This window comes from Corapipo altera, unplaced genomic scaffold (assembly GCF_003945725.1).
Source record: "Corapipo altera isolate COAL_440 unplaced genomic scaffold, ASM394572v1 1, whole genome shotgun sequence".
NCBI classification, from domain to species: domain Eukaryota; kingdom Metazoa; phylum Chordata; class Aves; order Passeriformes; family Pipridae; genus Corapipo; species Corapipo altera.
The window spans coordinates 28,801,474-28,818,509 of NW_020884873.1; the positions used below are offsets into that span (position 1 = coordinate 28,801,474).

Sequence of the window (17,036 nt, forward strand, 5' to 3'; positions counted from 1 at the left end):
TATGTGTCACCATGTAAATGCTTTTTTTGTTACCATGTGCCTTTTCTTTCAGCTTTGGCATCTAATTGTCAAGATGCATTTTAGTTTCCTAAATTAGACAATCTAATTTAATGAAAACTGCTTGCAAAACAAGTAAATACACTGACAAAAGCAAAACATTATTTCATTTAAGAAATTTGTTACTAGAGGCAGGACTTTACTTCATTCAGTGTGCTTACTCATTGCTATTTATCATTTAGCATTTGTTTAGGGTTGCAACTGAACAAAGAACAGTAAATGCAGTTTACTGTAGAAAGGCAAGGTCACATGGCCTGGGCCTTAGCTAATTTATCTTTCATGACAGATTCTATTTTCTGCTACTAGTATTATTACCAGCATTACATTTCTCCCATGATAGTGCATCTGGAGCTCTTGCACTGCAAACTTAGTGATAGCATTTAATTTGTGTGACATTATTCAGTTATCAAGAAAAAGCTCATGCTGGGAAACACTGTGGCTAGCTAATGATAGCATAAAAAATGAGTTCTGAAGGCAAGAGCAAAGTTTAAAATACCTTGCTAAAAACACTTTCTTTCTGAGGCTGCACTATCCCATTCCTGTCATAGGAATCTGGATGTTCACCAAGAAAGTCTTTGGAGGAGGGTTAACAGGGAGATATGCTGAGGCAGTAGACACAGAATGAGCTGGACAATTAAATTTCATTTATTTTCTGTTAAGTAATGGCAGCTGGACAATGCAAAGACTGCAGCACTGAATTATATGAAAGCCACACTGAGATCGCTTTAGTCTATTCCTCTTTCTGTGTAAGATCGTCTCTACATATGTAATTTTCGACAGAAGCAAATCTGATCCATTCTTGGAGACATATAGTGATGGAGAAGCTGTATGACTCATCATGTACTTCCTGTAATATTACAGGCACACGGTTTTGTATGACATTCTGATATTCACACCCACATTAACTAGAATACAAATATACCCATGGCATGAGTAGCTGTAAACAATGTAGCTGTAAATCAAAAATCTTCATGGAGGGTCCTACCAGGATTCAACAGGAGTCTGCTCTGGACAAAACAAAACTTATTACCTTTACCTACAAACTGAAAGGCAAGGGAAAATGAAAGTTAGCAGTTTTTGGAAATTATGGAAGCTGATGGAATTGTAAATTAGACAGATGAATCCTTTGGTAGGGTGGGCTTATTTGAATACCCTGTCTTAATACAGATAAATTTGCACTCACACATCTAAGGAAGAAAGGGCATAGTTTATATAGACAGTATTGGGCTAAGTATTTCAAAATGATACAACATGAAAAGAAACCAGGGTCTTGGTAGATAATTAAGCTTGCAGTGAGATGATGCAATTAGAAAGTGAATGTCAGCCCTGAAGCCTAAACAGGGAAAATATGAAGTGGGAGTAGGAAGGTGATATTAGCTCTGTTTATAGCAAATGTAAAACCATCACAGGAATGCTGCATGGAATTCTCATACCCACACTTCAGAGTGGACCCTGATAAATCACAAAGTAGTCAGAAAGTCCTGCAAAAAACATGCTGAGATCTGAAAGGCATGCCTTATCGTGAAAAGCTAAGAAAGAGCAAGCTCCCTGTTTTATCAAAAAGACAAACGACAATTGTAAAAGATGTTTTGATTGTGATTGGCTTGTGATAAGAGGAAAAGGTATAACAAAGCACAGTATGGGATATTTTTCTCTTGATCTAACTGCAAATAAAGCCCTTAAAAAAACCCAAACCACCCAGTGAATAATTACCCATATTATCCGCGAGATGCTGCATCTTCTACTCTGTATTGATATGTCTAAAGATCTTTTCACAGAGATTGCACTTTCAGGAGGAATTACAGGCCTGCTGCTGAGACTTAGAGCTGAGGTGCTGCAATTTGCAGGGGCACAATGATCTCTTTCAACCTCAAAGTCTGTGATTAGGTGACTAACACAATTCTACTTTCTTTCTTTGTTTTCTATCAAATAATATTTATGTATACCTGCTGAGGAAGCACCTCTAAGTCTTTTGAGTTTAAAAATAAGGCATAATACTGGACCAGCGCTGGACAGATTTATCACCACTGAAATCAACAGACTTGTTTTTGAAAATAATCCTGAGAATGGGGAGACTGTAAAGTTGTTTCTGAACAGCACAACCTGTTCCCACCAAGGAAATAGCCATTCAAAAATCATGCTGAATCACAGGAACTAGAAACAGTACTAAATTTTGTTTCTACAGAGATTAGTTCTGCTGAATACAGAAAAATCACATCCTTCAGTTTGTAATTTTATTTATCTATTCTTATATTGGAAATAACATCTAACTCTTGAGTGGTCCTGATTGCAAAAACACCAGACTGTGTTTTCAATAAATAATTCCACTTTAATGGCAAAGTAATAATTTAGACAGATACAGTGTGCACACCTGCAAAAAAATATACGCAAGCTGGTTTACAAGCTAGAGGAACAATAAACCAATAGAAAATACATCATCCAGTTAAGTCCGATGACACCAAATACTTATTATTAGGGTTTTACAAAGACTACAAAAATTTTCAGATGATTTATTTCACTGTTTCTGTCTATTTACATGATATGTTACATCAAAAATGTACAAAATATAAAATGTGTACAGACAAATGCTTCACAAACAATTTCTGAGTTGTAAACTAGGTGGACTCACTGAGATGTATTGCAGGAAGTTTTGTATATGTAATATTGTGTGTTTGTGAGCTAAATATGGCAGGAAAAGATTTGCAGGTTTACTCAGAGCACAGGTACAAGAAAGAGCAGCTTTGCTTGAGTTCTTTGAGTCAGTCAAGGTGTATGAGCTAATATTTTGCATCAGAAATGGATCCAGATTTGGGGGGCATGATGTTGGTTTGACTGAATCCTACATGCATAAATTCAGAGTTTTATTAGGGCAGTAGCACCGTGTAGGAACCTCTAGATTCAGCGATGCAGCTGAGTGCCATTTGGAAACTGCATTGATTTCGAGTTACAGCAAGTGACCACAGGGCAGCCACAAGGAGTTAATAGCACCAGATACACATCCTGAAGGTGACATCCATGGAGGTGTACAGTACATGTCTACACAATGCCAAAGCCCTTAGGTACCTTCTTGTTCATGTGCACCTATTTCAACCTCACGCCTCTTATGGTAAAAGAGCATTTCTGATTACTCTGAGCAGTCTGAATGCAATCTGTTCGTAGCCTGCCGTGACATGTGAACTTATAACATTTTCAGACTTTCCCCCCCCAAATGCATTTGCTTCATATAGATAGTGAAAAGTGCTGACTGTAGCATTGATAGCTCCTGCATAGTCATAATAACTGTAAGTACATGACAAACACACCAGGTAATAACAGCTTTTAAGGTTTGCATTCTTGTATTTGTTTGCAACATACGGGAAATCTCAGCAAGTGAAACATCTCTTAACACCAACAGAATAAAATACATTTTTTTGTTTGTTTTTGATTTGATTTGTGCAAGGCTTCTTTTTTTGTTTGTTTGTTTTTTTCAATATTTACAATACCCACCCAATAGACTGTGCAAAACCAACCCACTTTTACAGTATAAACTCTTCCTCTTCCACAGTGGACATCACTGCTTCAGTGTTCTTTTATGCTGAATTCTTCAGGTACAACAATAGCAATCAAAACAACATGCTGAAACTAGAAAAAGGAAAAAAAAAACCCATATATTTGTGCTCATGCTGCATCAAGTGTATCCAGCTCTGCTGGATAAGTATTCAAAACATCTATCCTCCAAAAATTCCATTCCATGGGACTAAACGGATTTGAGCTGATTTTGTCAGCATTTAAGTGGCAGTAGAAGTGGGTTTGGGTTCCTTGTGTATTTCTGAGGGTAGGCAGAGCAATCTATTCACAAGATAAAAATATTATATAGCAACTGTTCTTTCTCGTATCCATTACTTTAAAAAATCATGATATACAGGTATGAGGCTACTATGTTACTGATGTTTTCTCATTAGTAAATGAAGAAAAAAACAGTGTAAATTACCGATGGTTTAGGAATTAAACCAAACTGTAAAACTGTTCTAGAAATCTGTTTAAGGCAGTGAGACAGCACCATAAGAAATGTTCCTTCTTTCACTGAAAAGGCTCAAACAAATGAAGCCCTAAAAAGCCTTTTATCAGTGTTGGTTAATAATTGGTATAAAACTGTTGTTAAGGAGTGGGCAGGTGGTTAAAAAAGACCCTTGTGGTAAAAACAACTTTATAAAATCTGTGACTTGTGTACTAAAAACTTGATGGAGCGCATCACCATGACCATGGCAGTTAGAATTAAATTGGCACTTATCCAGCATATCACAGTCATGTTTTCTGGTGATTGCACAATACTGTTTGTGCTTTCTGAGTTACTATTATCTTTGACTCGTTTTGGAATGGGCAGTAGTGTATAATACAAACACCACTGCCGTCCTGTGACCAGCACCATGTGGCACAACAGAGGTTAGAAGAGAATTAGAAGACTGCATTGTTCATGCAGTGCCTCAGAATAAACTAAGAGAAAAAGAACCAAAGAAGTTTCACTGCAAACTTGTACAGAGAAACAGAGACAGAGAGAGAGAGAGAAAGAGGAAAAGGGAAAAAAAATTCCAGTTTGGCTAACACGTGTGCAATCTGCTTAGATGCCCTTGGTCTAGGGCACTTTCCAGTTGACAAATGGAGTCTCACTTGGCTCCATAGGTATTGAAATGCCTTGAAATTAAACTAATTCAAGCTTTCCACTTCAATTTTTCTTCCTGATTTTGCAGAGTTAGGTCTCCTGCCTACCTACAACACACCATTCTCACTCAGGGACCTCGGCATGCTGCTTTAATACTGGCAGTGGTCTCGTGGAAACAGATTTTACCATAATCTTCCACCAAGATTTGTCCCTTTCAGAGAGTTGATTCAAGGGATGAATCCAAAATGTCATCATGGTGGCTGGTGCTATCACTGTCACAACTTTGTGCGCTCGAATAGTTGGCTGCCTCTTGAAGCCTCATTAGCATATTCATCTGAAAGAAGAAAGCAATATTTACATAATCTCATCTCATTTAATACTGCAGTGACTGTGTTAAAATTTAATTAAGATCCCTTGCTGTTTGAGGTGTGCTGACATCTAGCTGATGGACCATACAAAAGGATTTCAGAAAGGGCAAGGTGTTAGCAGCTCCTACTGCCACTCTTTTCATTGCCTTCTGTTTTTTAAATAGAAGTTTAGAGGTCCAAAGAGCCAGAAGGATACAATGGAACTGCCTGCTAACTCTCTTTAATTGAGGGGTGAGACTGGCTGCAGCTGTAACACTGGCAGGGGAAGGAAGCCATATCTCAGCTGCACATCTGGGTCCATATTTGGAGACTGTCAAGCTTCCAGATAATTTTTGGATGGTGTAGGCACACTACATTAGAAAAGCAACTGAAAACACAATCACAGTAACATACCCCTTCTACAAGAGAAAGATGGGGAGGGAGTGAGAAAGGGGAAGACTGAGGCCAACTGCTTCACAAAAGTGTCCCATCTGTTGTCAATGGACTGACCTCAGCAGCGGAGCAGCAACAGATCCTTCTACCCAGGAGAGTAGAGCCCCCACTAAATTTGGGGATTACTGGTACCTGAAATCTGAAAAATCATCAAATTGCAACACTAAGCCCCAGAAAACTACTTGGATGCTTGATGGCTAACTCTTGTGTAATGATCAGGATTTTATTTATAAAAGACTCACTTCTGCCAGCATGCTCAGGACTGCAAGCAACATTGACATTGCTTTAGTGTTTTCCAAGAAACAAATATGCTGTCATTACAGAAAGCAGGCAATGAAAAACCACAGAGGTATTTTTATCTGTTTGTGTTTTAAGCCTCTGTTTCCAGTTTGCTCAGAAATCCTTACATCTCTATGGTTTTAACCTGCACTGTAAAGTTTTCTTTAGGCATTCAACAGTGTTTAATACTATCTGGTAGCTTTTGTTGAAGGTTTAATAGGTATCCATGCTTGTGAATACAGGATACATGTGATGGGTGTTCAATACAGCCTGCACATGACACGTCTTGTTTCCATAAATGCAGTGTCTGTCTCCCCATCAGCTCCACTGGAGGCAGAAGCAAGCCCCCTAGTCACAACTTTCAAGCTTCTGATATTTAGTCAGACACAGATGCTGACCAAAACATGCAGGGACCAGGGGTGATGGGACACTGAACTCAAGCTGCCCAAGTATTTTCACCTTAATAGACAGTTAGCTGTGTTGGAGGCCCATCCAATACACTCACTGGCAGCCCAAATCACAGGGTCAAATTGTCATCTGAAAGCTTATGGACTGGGAGATGGGTGGAAATTAGGTGACTTTCTACACGTCCTCAGGATGTAAGGTCTGGTTTTGAATATGAAACAATAAAGCTGAGGAGCCATTTTTTTTAGCACTGATAAGAGTTAAAAGCATTTTCCTCTGAGAAATTATCTTTTCCAAGGACTGCCTGTATTCCAGAAATACAGTTCTTTAAAATGGTATTTTGAATTGTGATAAAGGCAATCCGTAGAGAAAACACTATCCAGTTCAACATATGCACTTTAATAGTCCATTATCAGAGGAGGCAATGGTAAACCCAAAAGTCTGGGATCGCATTTAAATAAAGCAATACATGGTAATGAGGGAAATCAACCTCTTATCATCTAATGCCACCACACTTGCATTCCTTTTACATTAAGACAGGCATCAGTTATCTTGAAACATTCTGAGGAATGGAAGGATGGCTGCCTAATTTCCATTTCTAAATTCTATATGATTGACAAGTTAGATAATGTGAATATCTTGGTCCTTCATTTGTAGAATGTAGACAAAGGACTGTCCAATGCAGGAAAATGTTTTTAGAATAAAACCTGATTAATAAGTTGCTGAAGAGTGGTGCTCAAACATTATAATAATGAATAATATAATTATCTATTAATTAATTAATTGTAATAGTGAAGACATTTCTGGGCAGATAGGAAGTGCAAACAATGTAGGGACATATTAACATGCTTATGATACCTGCCCTCCTGTTAGATTTTACTTTCATTTTCAACATTTTAATAAATTAGAATAGGATTCATTTTAAAAGCCCATTTTTGAACAGGTGCACAGTAGATTTTTGCTGTACAGTGTACAATTTCACACGTGACAGTAAAGTACATCCTGAAAAGTCTTTTCCCAAAAATTTGAATCTTACCAAAGGATCTCCCTCTGTATCAGTCTGTGGAACATGCTTAGAGGTTGTTCCTTCCTTTGCTGATGCATAACCTTCATAACCAACATCTTCAGGTCTTAACTGAAGTAGCGATGGCCACTCATGCTGTTGAGATGCAGAGCTCCACGGATAGGTATCAGCTACCCACTTGGAGGGATCCTCCCAGGGTGCCCTCTTCCCGTACATCTATATTATGGATATAAAACAGGTAAGTATTCTAGAGAGTTTTCAGTACCAGTTGCAACAGCAGGAAAAAAAATCATCAAAAACACCTAAACCATCTTAGAAAGGGCTTTGCTTCCAAATGTGCTCAGCACTCATATATATAAGACATTCAGAAAACTTCATCTGCACTGATGCTCCTTCAACACAGAGTGGCTGCAAGTTGAAAAGCACTTCATAACTACTGATACTTGTAGACAACAGTGAGAGCCAGAAATTCTTGATACAATGTGAAATGAGACCTTCAGGTAATTTGCTTATGGTACGTCAGTGAAATTAACTCAGACCTATCTAAAGCATTCACATTAATTGGATTTTGTTTAAAGTGAAATAGGAAGTGTCAGTACAGATTGCTCGCTTCTCCTAGCAAAATGGGATGCAGAAGAACTTCACATGGGATAGATTTTTCCCTACTATGAAAAACCAAAATGCTTACAAATCTGGAAGGATGACAGAGGAAGTAAGAATGAGGATATTGTAATTTTAGGAGGTTTGGTAGCCTCCTCACTAAAACGCAGACATCTCTACATTGCTATTCACAAGTAACAAGTTAACCGAGAACCCCTTCGTTGCTGCTTTAAAGATTTCCTTTAGCTGTGACAATGACACATTGGGATACGGAGCCATTGATTGAGCTTTCTGTAATTTCTCCCGCCTCAGTCTCATGCAATCCATGGAACAGCATATTGGCAGGGCATACACTCATGAAGGATTTAGATAGGCTGCACTCCTGAGGGGAGTAAAACATGGAAGGATTTTAGTGCTAGAGGCAGATGTGCTTATCACTGCAACACCTGCTCCCAGGCCTTTGCTGACAGAGCTTCAGGTTAGGCAGCCAAATTCCCCATATTATGCACAGAGATACTCAGAGTCCTTCTGCCCTACACTGAGGCTAGGCTGCTACAACAGGGATCTGCCTAACTAAGCCAAGAGGAAGTGTTTCTTATGGAGGTAGTAGGCTAACTCCAGGCTGTAGACAGCACTTCCCTTCATCTGAGATTAACAGAAAAGAAATCTTTTTTGGAATCTGTAGCAAGGCTTGCAAATTCTGTGCCTGACAAGTGAGTTTGGAAAGTGCCAAGCTAGAAAGGCAGTTTCTACTCATCCCTAGTTCCAGGAACACCTAATTATATAACATAAAATATTTCTATTTATTATTAATAATGTTATTCTATGAAAGCTATCCAAAGCAGCTAAAAACTCGTACACTTTAAACAAACATATTTTCTTCTATATGCTGCCATCATCTGCTCCAGAATTGAAGTTTTCATTTAAGCAGTTACCCGGTACACTTGGGAAAATATGAGCATGAAGAATATCAGTGCATTTTTATAGCTGGTCTAAACAAGTGCTGTTAATCTTACTGTTGCTGTTCTATCAAATATTTGGTGGTTTTCTGCACAAGACATAAATATTCTGTAATTCCCAGAGAGATAAGCAGTTTTAGGAAAGCATGAGGTATTCAACAGGCAAGATTCTAAACCTCCATCACATCACGATGTCACTGTGTCAATAAAAGGTGATAAAAAAACTGCAGCTGCTTACACAGTTTTTGATTAGTCCATAACAATCCCCTCTGCACTGTACAGTAATTTCTTTCAGTGTCAAGTGTGGGAAAAAGTGCCTTTCCACAAAGCATCTTTCTAGAGGACACAGAATTGCAGTGCATAAACAAAAAAAAGGAAAAGGGAGAAAGCCAAATAAAGATTGGGAAAAAAGATAGAAAGACAAAAGAAAGGATTAATGTCAAGATTTAGGTTTGCTCCAAATATATGGAATTGTCTGAAATCCTAATCTATCCTCCGGGATAACCCAGAGAGTTATTCTCTCAGGGGATACCTCACTGCAATCTTCCAGCACTTGAAGGGGTTTATAAAGAAGAGGTAGAGCAATGTTTTTTTTATGTGGGTAGATGGTGATAAGACAAGGGGAAACAGTTTTCCTAAGTGAGGAGAGATTTAGATTATATGTTAGGAAGAAATTCTTTACTCAGAGGGCGGTAAGGCACTGGAACAGGTTGCCCAGAGAAGTTGTGGATGTCCCATCCCTGGAAATGTTTAAGGATGATGCTCTGAGCAACCTGATTTAATGCCCATGCCAGGGGGGCTGGAACTAGGTAATCTTTAAGGCCCCTTGCAACCCAAGCCTTTCTATGGTTCCATGAAAATATCCCTGTTCACAAGCTTTTCTCCACAAGCCTGTGTACCTACGTGTGTATGTAGTTGGGAGAGGAATATATAGACCAAAGCTATTTTCTTGCAGCAGTGTAGGACTTATTAACCTTTCCATGCAGGAGCAGGCTGAGACTGCCCTGACTCAGGGAGACAATCTGATCTGTATTAGCATTGCCGTGAACTCTTTAGGCAATGGAAAAAAGCCCACCTTCTTCCAGTCACAGAGGAGAAACCCACTTCATAAAATAGAAGATATTGGTGCTGGAGCAGAGAAAGCAATCATACATCAGAGTAAGAGCAAGTTAAAAGGAATTTGAGCTGATTATCCCTCCAAAGATTTTCTCCTTGCAAATACAACAGCATTCATACCAGGATGCAACGGTTTAAAGTAGCTTGGAGAAAGCCTATGAGAAGAATTTCAGAAATTTTCTAGGAAACAAATGACATACCTGAAGACCTTCTCTCACAGCTTCCAGAAGATATGGCACCAGGGAATAGTTCCAGAGGTCTGTGAACCACACTCTGGAGCCATCAACATCCATAGGGCAAGGGAGGAAGAGACGGGGACCTGAGAAGTCAAATTGTGTATTAAAAAAGGTGGAACTGTGGAACACACATTAAAGACAACCTTTGCAGAATTAAAATAATAGTATTGGAGCAAACTCAAGCAAAGAGAATACTAATACAGGACTACAGTAAAGAAGTTATCAGTCTGCTGTTATTAAAAATGAACTAGTATCCCTTTATCTAATTTTAGGACCCAATGAACACTTACAAGTTTTATGGAAAGCTATATAAAAGGTTGACTTCTTTGTTAACATAGTTATTCCATTAAAAGGCACCAGGTCCAAGGGTTTTTATTGCTGTAATTATACTGCAGTGTGAAAGCAGAAGAAAAAATTAAGCTTAAGAAAGTTGCTATTGAGGTAATTTTATTAAAAAAATCTTTTAAAATTGTAATGGTTTACTTGAAAGTCTTTAGCAATGAAGGAAGAAATACCAGGAAATACAAACTCTCTCATTAAATTTTCTTTCTTATGTCAGTTTTGCTGACAACTAGATGAATTCTCCACACCTATGTTGTACTTCCCATTGACAGATGACAACTTTTAAAAGAACAATATATCCTTCACAAATCCCTAAAATGTTCAGCCTGCATCCTTATTTCCAACAATTCTACCAATGGACTCACCAATGGTTACATCTGAAGAGCTGTGCGTTTCTAGGAAGCTGTTGAGATGATGCCATGTTTTGGGGATCCAGTCAATGATTTTCATGAGCTCATTATTGCGCATGTTCTTTTCTATTTCAGTTTCAATCAGTTTCCTTCTCAGATATCTGCCTAAGAAACCTTTAACAGGCTCTGTGTGATTAGCACACAGCACCCACCTGGGTAGAAGAGATAAATGTCAAACAGCGATAAACAGCAAATACATTATTTCCTCTTAAACATATACATGAAAGTAATGTCATAAGCTTCTGAGTCTCATTAGTCAGCAAGTATAAAACTGCTCCAATAAACCTCATTATTGCTTACTACTTCAACAGAGCCATTTCAGGTTCCAGCAGGAATTCAAGACACTGCTGAAGACAAATGAAATGCAGGAATGCAATCATCTTCAGCAGCTTGCTTGAGGTGCCAGACAGTATCTTATTTCTTTCACCATTTCCCAACACCATTCAGAAACCCATCAACAGAGGGGAGACATTGAAACTAAAATACTTTGCTGTGGTGAGACACAAGATCAATATTTATCAAAGAAGGGCTTAGAAGCAGGGAGCTGTGCAAACACGGCCACAGTACATACAGGGTGAACATACCTGAAATTGTGATGCAGCTCCAGATTTGGCGAAGAAGAAACTCCCTGGTTCATGGTTCCAATAATATAGGGACTGAAAAGAGAAAAGCAGTAGGACTTTTTTTGAGGGAGAATTCATTCAAATATTTGGAGAATATTCACTCTTCTTATCTGCACTAGGCCAATTTCAAGAGAGTCTCGGGATGTATTGTAGACTTAGATTTAAAATATTTTTGAGGTGTCCTTTTAAAAATGTTTATTCCTGTATGATTTCCCTCTCTGCGCATTTTTAGTTTCCTAGTATTCATCCATAACAAAGAAATAAATAAGCAAACGTCTTAATGTAATTCATAATTTTGCAGTAGACCTTAGTGTTTTAATTTCAGAAGCCAACGAATCTCATGAGTAAGACGTTGCACGCCCTGATTTTATGAAGGGAAGTCCCTACGATGGCACTTTTAAAGCAGAAATAACCAATGTTGTAGCTAGTACAAGTTCCAGAAAACAGAATTTTTAGTCTTGTTTGAGAATAAAGGAGTCAGTGAACTCCATACTTCTGCACCGCTATAAACTGTGGGAAGGGCAAGTCTGCTAGATATACAGCTGCTTCTGCATGTCATGATTTATCCCAGATTCGACTATTACAAAGTGTAATTCTTATTCTACCATAAGATGTCCTCATGGTACTAACGAGCTTGTGTAATCTGACAGGGTGCAAAGGATAAGTCAAATGCTTAAGTACTTACTTAAATTTTGTGTTACATTTACAACTCACTGAGAAGCACAGGAGTCATGCAAATGAAGTGAAGCAGACAACTAAGTACTTGCTGAAGAGGGTTAAAATTATTGAAGCACATAAGGGCCTTGCAGACACCCTACGGGAGCCCTAAGTTTCCAATGGGACATTTTACTTTGTAAAATAACAAAGAGCTTTTACTGTTTTAGTTGCAAAATGTGTGTGAAAGGAGAGAGAAGAGCTACTACCTACCATTTATTATATTTACAGTTGAGGAAACCATTGAAGATGTCACTTAGTGAACTGATGTGGTGGAGGTTATCAAGAATTATGACGACAGGGAGGTCAGCACCATTGTTGTCAGCACTGCATTGCTCAGCTAGGTTTGCTAGGTATTGTCGCAGATCCTTCAGCAGAATTAACAAAAACCCACCACCACAACAACAACCAAACAAACACAGAAACAAAACAAAACAAAACACCCAGAAAACATTAATCCAATTATACCACAGATGTCATTTTAGTGGAAAAAAAATTTTAAAAAGATAAAATGACTGCTAAAGAATTTTCCTTCTGTGGATTATTCAGCTAGATCTGCACATGCAGGAAGACGCTGCTTAGACAGGGCAACATTGAAACCACAAGCTAGGTAAAAAAAAAAGGTACTAAACATAAGGTAAATGACTGAAGCATTCTGAGTTGGTGGATACATTCCTTAGAAATTTGCTGGTAAAATATCTCCAGAGGAAAATAGGTTGCAATAAATAGGCCATTTGCAATGGGTTGAGATACATTAATTTTTAGACCTTCATTCTTATGAATGCCACATTTATATATCGAAAAAAACCCACCAAACTATCACACAATCTAGGTGTATTAAACTGCTCTTTCAGATACCTCCTTTCACCACTCCCACTGAAAATCTGCCTGCCCTTTTGGGAATGCTATATCCCACCCCAATATAAGATTTGTTGCATAAATTCTTTTTTCCTGTCAGCTATCTGGTTGCTGTTTAGTACTGGAGGAAAAGAGAGGGCTTTATAGTCAAAATATTTAATATTTTTGTCAACACTTTCTTGCCCTTGAAGATCTGGGCCAGTCGAATTTTACAGCTGTATCTCAAGAGGTATCTAATTTTGTCAGGGTTGGAAATGCTCAGTATTATTAACAAAGTTCCTATTGTCATTTTACTTTCTGAATCAGGGATAGCAGGATCTTTTCCTCTTTTATGGGAACATGCAATCTTTTTTTATTTCCAGAAAGATTTTCCTTTGCCTTTTTATGATCAGGTGTCTCTAGGGGAACATTATGGGTTTCTTCCATGGAATGGCACCATTTGTATTATACAAACACACTTGGTATTTGACAATGTTGCTTTTTTCTTTTTTTTACTAGAAAATCAAAAGTTCTATATAAATCTGGATAGAAACAAAGGAAAATGGGGAGGGGAACCAAAGCAAACCAAAAAACAACAGCCAAACTCCAAAAGACGTAGACCAAGCTGTTTACCAAAAATCCAAAAGCTTGCTCTTTTGTGGGACAATTTTCTTTATAGATGTGTATAGTATAACAATAAAACATAAACACTTCCCCTGCCAAAGTAAATGGCATCACAAATCCTTTGCATAAAGACAGTGAAAAGTGATTATTTTTACTGGAATGGTCCTCTTGCCCCTTTGGGATCTGTATATTCTTCCTTCTTATATTATGTTAGCATTCATTATGTTCTGTACAAATCAAAAAGCTCTTGTCAAACCCTTTCATTTTCTTTTCCCTTGGTACCATGTCAGGAGTATACCCAATTCAGGACAGCAAGTGAATAGTATTATCTGTGGCTAGCACAGTAGTTATGCTGGAAGCCTGATATTCTAAGCTATGTAAATCACTGTGAATGTGACAAATGTGTAAGGCAATTTCAGTATGGCCAGCTTCCTGATAGAAACCACAACAGTTGTACCTATCCAGTGCTGATTAAGAAGCTGAACCCAACACAATAATTCAAAATCCCCATTTTGAAATCTTTGCTAACAAAAGCTGATGTTATCTTCATGAAAAAGCATGTTACACTAGTATTACTATATAGTGAACCTTCTGACAAAGGAATTACAGACACTCCAAAAATTTAATTTATATTAAATTAATAGGAATTTGACTCTGCATCTCCCCTTAAAGTGGGTTTCCTTGAGAGAGGGAAAATTGAGACTTCCTTCACAGTGCTTCAAAGGTTTGTTTAGAACAGAAAGATCTGGTCCCTGTATACCAGTAGGACTGGAAACTGAATTCTTGAAGGAAAAATGCTAACTGAGCAGCAAAAGGGTACTCCAATTAATAGAATCTGCTCTGCATTGTCACTACAAATTGGGCAATAGATTATCTTTTTGACTGTAACTTACCTTGCTTGACTTGTGATCTACGTTAAAAGTTGCAATTGCATCCTCAGTTTTTTTCCTGCCAGATTTGGTTATAATATATTCAGCCAGCCTGTTAGCTAAATAGGTCTTTCCTGTGCCACTGGGTCCCGACAGAATAATTCGGCGATGCTCCATCAGTAAATTAAAGTACCGTTGGGTAATTGGCTTAGGAATTAATGTGTCAAACACAAAACTGTCCAAACTGTTTTCTTCCACTCCTGGGAACAAAAGACAAGAAAAATGGTCTCTCTTCATCCTTGCTATGCTAGGTATTTGGCCTGGCACCTGATGGCATCAGTGCTATGCTGAAATCAAGGTAAGATACTTCTGCCTAAATCAAATCCCTATCAAGGACCTCCACTTACTGTGGAAATACTGACATCCTTCCACAGCACCAGAAAATTAAACAGTAGTAGTGAGACAAGATGAGTGGAAGAGATGAAATCAAAGTAAATGTAAAGCGAAGGCTCAGTGAGGCAAAGATATATGCTTCAGACACTACAGGTAGCCATGACAAAGAAAAGGTTAAAGTGACAGCCACAGGGGTTACCAGTTGTCACATCAGTGTATGTAAAGTTCTCTGAAGGCCTCCCCCTCCCCTCCAATAGCAAATCCCTAGAGCTTTTGAAATGTATGGAATTTTTCCTGTGGAAAGGGATAAAGCATAAGTATTTCTCATCACAATCTCTGTTTTGGTGTTAGTTTTTTTGCCACTATTTAGAAATCTGTACTTTTTTGTGATTTGGCAAGGAGGTAGGGAAGGACAGAGATATTCTTAGATTTCCCTCAAAAGGCCACACTGCGTTAGGTATTATACAATGTCTTACAGAGAGTTTATGTGGAACTGGAGACAAAATACAGAAAGGTCAGGTTTAAGAAAAATAATTGTGAAAGGATGGGGAATTGCAGTGAAGAATTCTACAGCATCTGCAAAAATATTCTTGAGGTTTTACCTTTCAGGTTCACAGTGATGATGTTATTATCTCCAACCAGATATCCACAAGGCAGTAGTTCAGGCACTTCTAGGCTATGGGCTCTAACTACATCCCCTATACAATAGCTAGCAATGCAGTCAGAGCTTAAGCCCAGGCTAGTAGTCGGGTCCACTCGGAAAATATATTCCTGAAATTATACGAAAATATAAGACATAAAAATGTTTTTTTGAATGAAAGCAGTTTGGGAAACTCCCTACAGACATAGAAAAAGAACAGCAACATTAAAAATGAAGCTTAATAGTGGTGTTAGTTACGCATAAGAAACCAAACCAAAGACTTGACAAGACAACTCAAAGAATACAAAAATTTTCTAAAGTTAAAAAGAAAATTGTAATAATACTTAAGTTAATTTTTCAGTGTCTTACCTTAAAGAGACGTCTGATTACACCATCTAAGACATCCCATTTTGTTTTTCCACTGACTCCAATTGATCCTATCAGGTATGCATGTGGTTTTTGATCCTGCAAAGAGATTTTTGGAAATTGGACTAAAAATTGGGCTAATTAGTTTTCTATGAAGATTCTTAGCTTTCCTAACAAAAAAAAAAAAAGTATTATTTAGAATGTGATGTTGCTAATAATCTCTGCTCCAGGAATAGGTATACATGGTATTACTTCAGTACATCTTCATAAAGAAGGAAATACAATATCTTATTCTGCTGTTTGATTATATCTGTGTTTTTAAAGAGATGAATATAAATAAATGTTGCACATCTATAATATTTTGTAACACAGAACATGAAAACATGACAATGCAATTCAAAATTGATAACCTCAGCAGCATAATCATAGTTGCACACAAAGGAGTCCAAGGCATAGATCTAATTTATAATGACTTTTAAATGGGGAATTGTAAGTCCCAGAACATCGCACTACTAATTAAACTGATAATTGGTATTGTCTAAGCTACCAAAAAGGCAGAAAGAGGCCATAGGACATTAGTCTATGGGGAATGCCTAACTGTACTGAGCATGGATGACGGAGAAGAGAGATGTTACCTTTAGGATAGTTCCCTTCAGTTCCTGGGCTTAAAATACTGAAAAAAGTTGAGCTCCTATATTCCAGCATTTGCTAGAGCTATAATTTTGCATCTAGACCTTTGGGTAATGCACTTACCTTGGCTCGACTATAGCCCTTGTTTATAGTGACTAAAATTTTCACACTGTGACCTTTGTGGAGCGCTCCATCAGTGACATCATCCAACAAAATATCTACATTAAAAGAAGGGAAGTGATCAGTCTGAAAAATGACATCAGTTATGTTCACATCATCATATTTGTCCAAAGGATTTTTTGGTTAAAAAGATAGGCTTCCATGACTTGGTTAAAAAGAAAGACTGCCATGACAGCATCTTGCAATCATCTTAGTCTGTACTTATTCCTAATTCACCATATCTGTTGAAGATGAGAAAACCATTACAAGTTGTCATTTTTTGAAGGAATATTAGGAATTCTAATAATGTAGAA

At 37.8% G+C, this 17,036-nt stretch overlaps 1 protein-coding gene across 11 annotated transcripts in view; it reads right to left on the bottom strand.

Annotated features, from left to right (window-relative positions):
• Nucleotides 1-2,365: 2,365 nt before the first annotated feature.
• NAV3 (neuron navigator 3) overlaps nt 2,366-17,036 on the bottom strand; it is a 399,897-nt gene continuing 385,226 nt past the window's right edge. For 10 of the 11 annotated variants that reach the window (XM_027655698.1, XM_027655672.1, XM_027655690.1 and 7 more), the window contains 10 exons: nt 16,687-16,781; nt 15,937-16,032; nt 15,530-15,698; nt 14,559-14,794; nt 12,418-12,572; nt 11,452-11,523; nt 10,823-11,019; nt 10,080-10,198; nt 7,217-7,420; nt 2,366-5,030 (listed from right to left, as the gene is read on the bottom strand). In XM_027655698.1, coding sequence (XP_027511499.1) covers nt 4,911-5,030; nt 7,217-7,420; nt 10,080-10,198; nt 10,823-11,019; nt 11,452-11,523; nt 12,418-12,572; nt 14,559-14,794; nt 15,530-15,698; nt 15,937-16,032; nt 16,687-16,781 — 1,463 coding nt within the window. In that variant the 3' untranslated portion in view covers nt 2,366-4,910. The remainder of the gene's footprint in view (nt 5,031-7,216; nt 7,421-10,079; nt 10,199-10,822; nt 11,020-11,451; nt 11,524-12,417; nt 12,573-14,558; nt 14,795-15,529; nt 15,699-15,936; nt 16,033-16,686; nt 16,782-17,036) is intronic. The other variant, XM_027655647.1, reaches the window with a different exon arrangement.